An 11,684-nucleotide genomic window follows, 5' to 3' on the forward strand; every position below is an offset into this window, starting at 1 on the left:
GAACTTACTTCTCGAGTGCAGATGACAAGAAGTGAGCCAAGAGATTGTTTAAGAAAATATTTAAGAGTCTGGGCAGAAATAAATATATCCATCTGCTCATCTCCCTAATGGCCAGGAAATCACTAATGAGACGCCAAGTTGGAGATACGCATACTTACCTGGCTCATGTACTCAGTTCACACTGAAAAGAAAACAGACCAATCAGAAAGGAATTGTTGAAGATTTAGAGAGTGCTTCCAAAATCTAAAAGCAGTTTTGGTTTGTGAGAAACAGTAATTAGGCTGCAGTGTGCAGCATCTTCAAAACCAGGATGGAGTTTGGAAAATAAAGCCTTGGAATAAAAACCCTGCAGGCCATGGGAAGGAGACATCTGCCCCAGCTACCTCTGACCACCACCCTACCAGCCCAACCTCCCCTGCCAGCCCAACCTCGCTCAGCATGAGCACAGAGAGGAAAGAGGCATCCTGTTTTCTTTGGTCAGCTGTCCCGCCACTGGTGCCTTCCTAAAAGCACAGTCATCCAAGCAGATTTTTCTTTCCAAGCTGTTCAACAAACCAGTAGCTATTAAGAACAGAATATTTTGAATTAAAAAAATTGAACTTTCATTAAATGCACATACTGTCATCAGAGAAATATCATAAAACATTTTTTTAATGTGAACGCTACTTCATACAATGAAAACTTATTTACAGTGTGTTGCTTCCTTCCACTGGCTGATTTTCCCTCCTGAACAGACCCAGCATGTAGCTCTGGCCGGGGAGCTTCAGTCCCATCATCTCGAACGTCACAGCTCTCCGAGGTCCTTGGGGATCCAGGAAATCTGTCCACTCACATCTCCTCAGTAATTATGGCTCAGCAGGCATGCCATCAGAGTCGTCTATAACCCAGAGGCTCTGGCACTCACACTCAAGAAAAATGTGTAGATTGGGTTATCTCCAATAAATACTAATTTGACAACATGATCCATTTCTAGCTTAAATTGTTTTCCGTTGGGAAAACATTTCTTTCTCAAGGGAACTAGAGAGAAAAGTCGGGTTCACACTGAACTGACCTACGATGTCCTTGTATACAAATAGTGTATCTTGGCCAGGAATATAATTTCTTGTTAAAGAGTTTATTTGCCTTCACACGCAGATTGCTACAAACATTCACAGCTTTAATAGACAGTAATTAGCTATTCCAGTTGTGCTTTAAATCCCAAATATTATTTTAATTAGTGGGTGCAAAGCAAATGTCCCATTTGACTACAGTTGGTCCTAGAGTTATAAACTCCAAAGTGATTTCTAGAAAGTTCTCTCATTCTCCAGTTTCATCATTTGCTTTCTCAGGGATGGCTTCCAGGCTCCTGCGTGGCTTCTGAACGTCGGTGTTTTCTGTACCTGGCTTATTTAGCCCACATGAAACAGCAGCGTAGTGGATTTGTTTTAGATTCTCCAGAGTCTCATTTTTAGCATATTTCAAAAGATCTGCTTGTCCCTGTAACAAAACAAACATGGAACAGTGTTAGGTGGACTCATTCCTGCATTTGGATAATACAGTTCTTCCATGAAATATTTTATTTCACCCCGAGGGCACATTTCTTAATGACACTGCATATCGCTAGGTCAATTCTAATAAAAAAATAATAACTTGTTTTCCGAGTTTTCAAGTCCTGCTCTTCTGTCCTTTCCATTATAAACCTGAAGCTTTCTTGTGAAAATGGTATCTTTTGCTAATTGTTTGATCAGCCTCCCCCCACCCCATGTTTTTTAGTAACAATCAGTGTGAATTCACACAACGCACCGAAAGTTATGTAGCTACAGCCCCACACCCGCAGGCACGGCCCGAGTCCCAGCTCTGGCTCACGCCCCCTGTGAGCAGTCACGTGCGCCTGCTGCCACCCCCCAGGACAACCCTCCTCTGCTCGCTGGCATCAAGATTTGCTTTGGCAGCGGGAGTGTGTGGTCTCAGCCACGCAGCAGGACCTGCCGCCTACTTGCTAAGAGGAGGAACCACACAGACTTCTCCACGCTGGAGCAAGTTCCCCAGCCAGACTTTAACTTTCTCGATGTGACCAGCAGCTTGACGCCTGCGCAGCATGTGCACAGGTCCGAACGCCCTGGGGTGTGCTGCCACAAGGCCACCGGGAGTCTGGCTCTGCCAGTGAAGTGTGCCAGTTGGACATCTAGCCAGAGGACTCTCTTGATGGTCCCTGGGGGTGCTGCCTTGCGCCTCTTAGGGTATTGGCAGCATCCCTGGCCTTCACCCACTAGATAGCAATAGCGCCCCTCAGTAGTGACAGCCAAGATGCCAAATGCCCCCCCGGTGGGGGTGAGGCTGCCCTTGGGGGAGAACATGTCCCTTCACTGCGCTTTGCTTTGCTGTCCCATATTTAAATTGCCCTCCACCAACAGACCTCTCTACTTACACTGTTGCCGTTCTTCTTTCTTTTCTCCTTGCTCACATGTCCCCCCTCCCCTCAGACCCTCAGTTTGCTCTGATTCTCTCTAACTCTCCCTCTCATTTAGCTTTTTCTCTGACGTCCTTAGTTAGGTCCCCGGTACCACCCGTGGGTGTGCTCTCTTGAGCACCGGTACCACAAAGGCTTGGGGGGCATCTGTGGAGAGTCGGGGAAGTAGCTGCCTTGGGGGCCGCTGGTCTGTGTCCACCTCAACCCCACAATGCAACGTTAAGTCACTGTGGGGCCCGAATTCACACAACGGTTTGCTATTGACCACCTCGTGTTGTGATTTCCTGCTTTACAGAACCCGTTAGGAATTACGAATGGGTGTTCCATTGCTCGTTTAACCATGACGGACCTTCACCTGTGTTCATTCTTACTAGGCATGAGCACCATCTAGGCCCCCTCTCCTCCCCCAACACCTGGCCAGCTCTGATATTTTCATTGTCTTCCTAGTTTTGTACTTCTGAGGACATTTTCAGATTCATCCCTTCACGTAGAAATAGGTATCTGAGGTTCCTCCATGTCTTCCGTGGCTTGACAGCCATCTCTGGACCCACTGTGGTTTAATCCACCCCCTACTGATGGACACCTCAGTTACCTTCCAAGTTCTGGCAATTAAGAAAAAGCCATTACAGTACCCACGTGCAGGATTTTGGGTCGACGTAAGTCCTCAACTCATTCTGGTTGACACCAAGAGGGGTCTGACACGTGCCATCTGGGAAGGGTATGCTCAGTGGGCGACAAGTTTTCCACATTCACTCCATCAGCAGTGAGTTCCTGTTCCACATCCACACCAGCGTGTGATAGGTCAGTCTTAGGGCATCGGCCACTCCAATAAGGCCGAGGTGGTCTCTCGCTGACATCCAGTTTGCAGTTCTCTGACGACACACTTCACGGCCTCTTTCACACATCCACTTGCCACTTGGTGAGAGGTCTGCATTGGTCTTCTGTCCACTACCTCAGTCAGGCTGCCTGGAGAGTTATTTTCCATGGATCATGCCTCTTGTGTTGCATCTGAAAAGCCAACCAGCTTTCCTCCTGTTCTTGGAATTTCTACATTTTACACTTGGGTCTATACTCTGTTTCAATTTTTTATGAAAGGTCCAGATTTCTTTCTCTTTTTTGCCTGTGACTGTCCAAACGTTCTAGCTCCATTTGTTGAAAATCGTTGCCTTGCTCTGCCATCAGAGGTCAGCGGGTTCTCTGAGCTTTGTAATGGTCTCACTGACCTGCTTGTCCCTTCACCAGTGTCTTGCTGTCTTGATTCCTGCAGCTCAACAGTAATCTTGGAGACTTACTGCACGCACTGCTCCCCATGGTTCTCACATGACTCTGAGTCAAAGTCCTGTCCACAGCCCTCAGGAACTGCCCTCTTCTCTCTTCTTTCTATGCTTTATCAAGACTCAGTTTACTATTTTGTTGAGGACCTTTGCATCTGTATTTATGAGAAATATTGTTCGTTTTCTTTCTTGTGATGTCTGGTTCTAATGTAAGGGTGAGCTGGCCATGGCGAATGTGTCAATATTTGGAAGTATCACTTCTCTGCTTCCATCATCTGGTGTAATTTCTTCCTTTCATGTTGCACACACGTCACCAGTGAACACACCTGAGCAGGTGCTTTCTGTTTAGAAGGTTGTTAATGATTGATTGAAATAAGCGAGGTCCACCTCGTGTTTCTCTTTTGTTGAGTCTTGGCAGATCATGTCCTTCAAGGGACTGGTCTATTTCACCAGACTCTTCCTCATATCCTGTGTGTGTTTGTGTTTCCTCTCACTGCCACCTCTCTGGGTTTATGACGGTACCATGCCAACTGGCCACCTTGCTTCTTCCATCCCCACACCCCATGAAAAGCAGTCTGCACGCACCTCTCCCTCATGGTTCTCACATGATTCAGGTCAAAGTCCTGTCCACACATTTAGAAAGGCACATTTAGAAAAACAAATGCTTTCATTTGAAGAGAAAAACATTTGCATATAAATTCCCAAGATGTCAATAGCGTAGTGATTGTGGGTGACACGATTTTGAAATGAACAGGCACGTGAGCTAGTAGTCATAAAAACTCGGGACGGACATCCTTAGATCAAGGAGCTTTCCCGGCAGCCTCCGTGGGGCGAGCAGTCACTGATGGTCCTCAGTGGCGTCCTCCCCGGTGGCTGGCCACCCTGCCTCCTCTGTTGTTGAGATGCGTAAGGAAGGGCACTCTGGATCTCATTCTGTGGCAGTGGGGTATAATTTTGGGCGTGCTTCAGAATCCCAAGAACCTTGAACAAGCGGGTTTCTGCTTCTCCTCCCTGGAGATTGCCCCAGGTGTCCGCCAAGAGCACACACGCGTGATTAGCACCTCAGGTGACTCCACGCCTGGTCTTGGAGTCCTGAAGCTCCCTCAGAACAACTTCCTGCCCTCCACTGTTTTCAGCACCATCTGACGCCTCCCCTCAGCCTCTGTACCCCAAGGAGGGCACCCCATCTACTGCATACCACGGACAGCCCTGAGGACACCATCGGGCCCTCTGAGACGAACTGGAGGGATCTCGTTCTCCCTGCCAGGACAAGATTGGTAGTTCAAGTCGGATCCAGATTCAACATTCGAGACTCCAGGTGCACTGATTCTCCGCAAGAAATATTAAGCCTGTGAAATACACAGGGCTGAAAAATTCCTTCCATTGCATAGAAACCACACACAGATCTCTCCTACTCCCATCCCCAGCTTTGGCTCTACCACCCATCGCAAGTAGAACCCTGGAGTTCTTAAAAAGATTGATCGATTATCCTGTCTTAAAATATTTATTTCCATATGAGCATAAATGTCAGGCGTTCATTCTGTCTCCTTAACTCAAAAGAAAACAGGTTTTCACAGTGTAGTTGTTTTGTTTAGTTACTGATATCTAAAATTTGGTCCACGACTGTATGTTAGCTGCTTTTCATCATGATGGGCATGAGGTCCCCAATTTTTGATGGCTTTTAGCCTAGAGCTTCTCAAACTTAATGGAACTCTGCGCGCCTGGGATGAGGCTGAGACTCCGTATTCCTACCAGTGCCCTTCTGATGCCCAGGCTGCTGGACCATAAACAAGTAGCTGACAGGTGAAAGTCTGGTCCCTACATCTGCTTTTTTCCTATAAAGAAACAAAAGTAAAATGAGCATTTGTTCCTATCACATGTTAAACTGCTGTGCTGTTTTTTCCATGAGGGGTACAGAAAATCTGTAGCAGGGAGTAAGTCAGCAAGTTATAGAGCCAAATCCCTATAGCTGTTGTTTACCGAGCTGCAGACTATCAGTTAAATTCTAAGAAGATCTAAAGATAAGAGAAATACGTGGGTAGGAATGGGGAATGTTAGAAGAAGTCAAGAAAATGATTTTAATTATAAAATTGAATCAGGGTTTAACGTGAGAAAATGCAAGTTGGCTAGCTTTGGAAAGGCGACTTTTTATTTTTATTAAATCAAGTCAGAAAACTGTTGTCAGCCTCAGGGATGGATCTTTTCACTTGAAGGGGAACAAGGAAATTAAAAGAGGCAGCTGTGATAATGTCTTTACAGTTTTGAATTCAACCGCACAGAAACTTGGGAGGGTGAATACCAGGGAGTAATTTTACATTGAGCTATCCAAGATCCAGAGAGAAATATGTCAAGCTCCCAAATACCAAGAAGAAGAAGCGCAAAGACCAGTGAGACAGACAAGTTTCCAGGTACAGATACTGGCTTATTGGGAAACAAGCCCTGGGCTGGCTGTGTGTCTGTGCCTTTGCTTATTGCTACTGGGGTATTTCCAACTGTTGAGTCACCACACTGATAAACGGAGCCTAACTCCGGCTGCCCAATGCAGGGTGCCGCTGAACGAGCAAGACCCTGCTTTTTACTGATAGAGTCGTCGCAGAGCGTCAGTTACGTGCATGGGGAAACTAACACACGTGCTTAAGTCATCTAGGGCCTTGGGGGCACACGAGCCTGCTGACCAGAGAATTCTCATCTGCTTGACAACCAATGTTGCCATTGAGATCATTCTCCCGGCCAGGGTTCCTATGTTATCAACAAGGTGTCCCACCGATCAGCTTCTGGGGTCCCTTGTCATACATCAGTCAACAGCCTGGGTGCTCCCAGTCATCCCGTGTGATGCACACCTTCCCAGGGTGCTCGAGCTTTCTGCTCTTGACTGCTCTGAAAGGCACCCTGTAAGGCTGGGCACCTGGGACTCACTGACCAGGGGCAGTCCTGACTCGGTACGGGAATGCAGGACTGCAGGTAACAGAAACTGTGGCCAAACGGACTGCTTCAGTCTGGCAGAACCACAAGCAGCCTTGCGAATATATTGCTTTTTAAATGGTCATGCTGAGATTGCGAGGAAGGAAGAGACAGAAACAGATGGTTCCTCCCTTGAAGGGACGTTCCTGTTCTTATTTTCTTTTGGTTATATTAATGTTAAGGCTATGATCATCCTTTAATGTCCAAGTAACTGGCATCTTTAAGTTCCCAAGCATTCCTGTGATCAGCCTTTTCCCTTTCACAGGTAGCAGGTGATGTTCATAAACTCACCAGGGCGTCGAGGATGAAAGGCCGGGTTCTCTCCCTTCCCCAGAGCCCACATTGTGCTAATGGTTCAAGTTGCCACGTTCCCCGGAGCCACGCGGCCCAGCTGTGGGCCTGCACATGCTCCCTGGACTCTGAGCTGAGCGCTGACCACAGCGGCTGGTCGTCACTGTGGTAATGCCACCCGAGAAGGAAGAAGCCGGTAGAAAAGACAGCCAAGTCCCGAGCATCAGAATCTGCTCTGCTAGATACCTTTAAGATGGTGATGTTCCAGGTAAAGCTCTCCACTGCTTTTTGTAGTTTTCTTTCCTTCAAACCTTCCTTGGTGCCTATGCTGTGCAAGTGTTCATGGAATTCCATGGCTAAGAGAAAGAACAAGCGCATGTTAGTTTTCCTTCTACTCTGCGGTAATAAGCCAGCAATACTTACTTCTCTGAGTCTAGCTAAAGTGATTCTAGCCTCCAATGGAACTTTGTAGATGTACCTATTGAGAAGAATATATAATAAAGGGGAGACCCTGAAAATTCATGGTACCCACAAGATGTCAGCCTCCTGGGCGTGGCAGTTCCCCGTGGGTTCAGAAAGGCACCGTGATTACGGTGAGGCTTGGCGAGGTTGGGGTACAGGCTGGGGAGAGGCTGGGGCTGGAGCCCAGGTGTTAGGGGTCTTGTGTGGGGGGGCTCCCTCAGCTCTGCCGTCACAGTGGAAGGAGGCCATGTAAGTTCGTCCTGTCATGTTACAGACGACCCGAGACCAGATCCGAGCCAGCTTCCAGGGGAGGATGAGGAAAACCCCATGAGCGCCACTTGGCATTTATATTAGAATTGTTTCCCGTAGTTTACAGGATGGGAAGAGTACTACTGTCATCCCAAATCACCTCTCAGAAGCTCTTCAGGCAGCTACTCTGCAATCATGGAGTAAGTGTGATGATCATTTTACTGGGACTATTTACCTATTCGATTATCCCATCTGGCTACTGGGAATTTTTCAGTCTGGCACCTACATCCCTTTGAAGTCACTGATTAGCCTTGCTTTCTGCCACAGAAGATTCTAGACTTGCTGCATTTCTCATCTCCGAGCTAGCACCAGGTTTTTCTGCAGGGACTGCTGGGTTCCTGCAGTGGGGAATGATATCCAGACTACACTCTGGGCGCAACGAGTGGTCCCGATTGCTGACTTTTTACTGTTTTCTAGGCCTTTTCACTAGACAGGTCTAGGACACATTCTTCCATTAAAAATAAAACAAAACGTAACATCTGGTTAATATTCTGAATTCAAATGTAAGTGTAACAAGGTTTTTACATAAAGTTAGTAGTGACGCATCAAGAAACCTTTTAAGACTGCTGAATCCAGCTGAAATTCTATGTATCCTGGGGGAGGGGTCTTAAATGTGTCTCACTGAGAATGTATGGTAAAAACACTGTTCTAAGGTCAGCTATAATCATTTTGCACGTAGTTTTGTGACTGAAGGTACAATTAGGTAATTTGTTGCTATTGGCTTTTTTTTTTCTTTCTTTTTTTTTTTTTTTGGTGAGGAGAGTGCTTGTCTGGATGTAATTTACCCTAGGATTATGTCAAAAATTCATTTGATTCCAGAGTCAAACTACCTAGCAAGGTGTATTTTTTCTACCCTGATTTTACCTCCTTTGATTCATTTCTTAAAACTTTTCATTAATTGCATGTTTTCTCCTTGAAAACTTAAGCAATGTAATATATCTACGTGGAAAACTCCCTTTCTTTTTTTTTATTTAAAAAGATTTATACATACAGAACTGGGGTACAGGCCAGAGGAGCAGCGGCAGTGAGAGGATTCACCCGAGGCAGAGAGGGGAGCAGAACAGGCAGATCAATGAAGTACACTGCTGTGGGGAGCAGCGGGCGGGTCAGGAGAGGTCTGCCACGCCATGTGGGTCACCTCCCTAGTGGGTGATCGAACTTGTGCTGAAGTGGCTGCGGTTCATGGTGCTGCGCTTTAACCCACAGTGCCACCAGCAAGGGCCTTGGAATCCTCCCTTTCTTATAAAAAGGTAGCACAGTGTGGTACATGGTTCGGTACCTTGGCTTAGTTTTTTCTCATGTAACTGCTAGTGAAGGTCACTCATGACATCCTTAATGACATCCTCACTCTGTAACGGATGCAGGCCTCACCGTGTGGATGGACCAGGATGTCTATCCAGTCCCCTGCTGGTCCCCTACCGATGACCATGGGGGTGTGTCAGATGTTTTGCTGTCACAGATAATGTGCAGTACTTGTAACTCTGCACTTTCAGTCCAGCGGAGCACTCCAGATCCTAACTTCAGCTCCGCTATAAAACAGCTCTTGGTACAGTGATTGTCAGCACCCTTGCTCCTGTGTTTAAACAGTAAGCGAAAGCTGACACACATGATAAGCACCGATTCTTTTTTCTTTCCCCCCACCTTACAGGAATGATGCGCCCAGTTCCTGTCATGCTGATAAGGTGTTAAGAACTTCACTGGCTTCAAGAAAAACAGTAGTAAAATTCATTACATTGTCTAAGAAACTGCCACCCGAACCACTCTTCCTCTCTCTCGCCAATGATGGCACAGAGAACACCCCAATCTGATCACACCCCTCCACCCCGAGCTGGGTCAGCCGGGGGAGGCGGGCGAGGATCACCGCGCTAGTGTGTGCTGTGTCTTTGGTAGTAAGTTCCCAAAAGTCCTAACATGTGCAGGTGTTTTCTGTTTTTTTTTTGTACATCAACAGTGAGTATAAAGAGTTCTTACTTGTTTAGGTTAGATCTTAAGCAGTTGTCTTACCATTTTAAATTTTTTCAGCAGAAAAAAATGAGCCCAATGAAAAAAGTCCTTATTTTATTAAACTTTAAAACAGCATCTAGTTTCCTTGCCTAAGTCATACCATTCTGTTTAAAGTACACTGTAAGTTTTAGAGAATTGGTGAAAATGAAGTAAGTAGAAGTTTTCTGACTAAGCCACTATTTCCCCTCACCGCCCGCCTGACACTTTTTTTAATCCAAGTTATTTGTTTTAAAAATTGTTAGTTCTAGCTATGAACCTCACCACCCTCAAAGTATAATTCCAGAAGGTGAAGAGGGTCAGGGCTTCTGCTCTGGGTAAGCTCAGGTGTCCCCAGTCTTGGGAGGACAGTGCCTGTAGGTGACTGGGCAGGAGAAGGCCGAGGGGCCCACTGAGAGACAGTTCTCATGTCCTGAAGTGAGCGTGGCCCGGGCAGTCTCACGGAGAGTGGGTCTCAAACCTCAGTGTTCAACACGGGGGGTGGGGGGGAGAGTTGGTGTTTGAAATGCAGATTCTCGGTGTCACCCCTGAGATTCTGAGGCAGAAGTTCAAGTTTTTAAAAACCCAGAGAGAGTTTTTTAGCAAGTAGTCTAGAAGCTTTCCATCTAAGAGGACTGGGACCACCGTGAGGAACACCAGACTAGGAAGTGAAGAAATGGGCCCTCGTTGGTGGCGCTGCGGGTTAAAGCGCAGCATTACAAAGTAGCTGCAGCCACTTCCGTGCGAGTTCGATCCCTGCCCTGGAGGTGATCCACATGGTGCCACAGACCTCTCCTGACCCGTCCGCTACTCTCCTCAGCAGTGTACTTGGTCAATCTGCCTGTTCTGCTCCTCACTCTGACTCTGGTGAATCCTGTCTGGCACCTCTGGCCTATACCCCAGTTCTGTATGCACAAATAAATGAATCTTAAAAAAGAAAAGAAAATGGGACTGAAGGTCATGAGTACAGAAGACATGTCCAGCAGAGTTACAGATTAGGTTACACCTAAGAATTGTGAATTCAATTAAATGTGGATGATTTTGCCCAGAAGTAGACCTCACATTTGAGTGGCTAGCTCTACCACAACAGGTGGATGAAAAGGCAGTCCCTAAGCGGGCAGGAGGGACAGCAATGTGTTCCTGCCCAGAAAGAAACCCGACGTCAGGGTCAGCACTCTCCTCCCAATTGCACCTTGCTAAGGTGCAGTTTCTCTGGGGAGTGCATGTGCCCAGGGCCTCGCATCCCAACTCAGGCTCCAGTTTCCTGTGCTTATTTCCCTCAAGCAGGGGCTCATCTCTGCTGGGGCCCAAGATCCAGCCTTTAGAGAGTCTCTGTGCCTGTCTAAATGGTGAAATGGAGTCCCACGTTTTATCTTTATAACATCTGCCCAAGAAGCAAGAACATTTAGGAATGACCCCAATGCTGAATAACCGGCAGGTGCTATCTTTGAATCTATTGCCCGTGACAGACCTGAAGGTGAGGTCCTGATGAAAGGTCACTACATGCCGAGCAGCTGAGCAGTGAGAGCCAAGGGACAGCAAACAGACTCCACTCCCCTGAGTACTCCCTACCCAGGTGAGCAGGCCCCCTCAGCCACTCCCACACCTCGCCTGCCCTCGCCAGTGAGCAATCCCGCCATGCCTCACACTGTTTCAATACAAGTGGCAATCAACTCAGAATGTATACCTAGGATATTATATCTGAATCTCATAGAAAGCACAAAACCCATAATAAAGCCAATGATGAAAACCAAAAAGAAAATGAATTTTAGCAACACTAAAGAAAACCATCAAACCTCGAGAAAAAAGAAATGGAGAAGTACTACTACTAAAAGAACTGGAAATCAACTAGCGAAATAAACATCAGTTACCACCTTAAATGTAAATTGGACTGAATTCTCCAAAAGGCGAGTTACCGAACCCAGCAATATGCTATTCACAGGACTTGTATCAGGCAT

The 11,684-nt window shown here is 46.7% G+C and overlaps 1 protein-coding gene across 2 annotated transcripts in view; it reads right to left on the bottom strand.

Annotated features, from left to right (window-relative positions):
* Positions 1–627: 627 nt before the first annotated feature.
* The window catches only part of PLCL2 (phospholipase C-like 2), a 139,398-nt gene continuing 128,341 nt past the window's right edge, over positions 628–11,684 (bottom strand). The window contains exons 5-6 of one of the 2 annotated variants that reach the window (XM_004692292.2): positions 7,222–7,331; positions 628–1,476 (exon numbers count right to left, since the gene is read on the bottom strand). In XM_004692292.2, coding sequence (XP_004692349.1) covers positions 1,297–1,476; positions 7,222–7,331 — 290 coding nt within the window. In that variant the 3' untranslated portion in view covers positions 628–1,296. The remainder of the gene's footprint in view (positions 1,477–7,221; positions 7,332–11,684) is intronic. The other variant, XM_012732064.1, reaches the window with a different exon arrangement.

The sequence above is a fragment of the Condylura cristata genome, unplaced genomic scaffold (genome assembly GCF_000260355.1).
Source record: "Condylura cristata isolate star-nosed mole 26May11 unplaced genomic scaffold, ConCri1.0 scaffold00033, whole genome shotgun sequence".
NCBI lineage: Eukaryota > Metazoa > Chordata > Mammalia > Eulipotyphla > Talpidae > Condylura > Condylura cristata.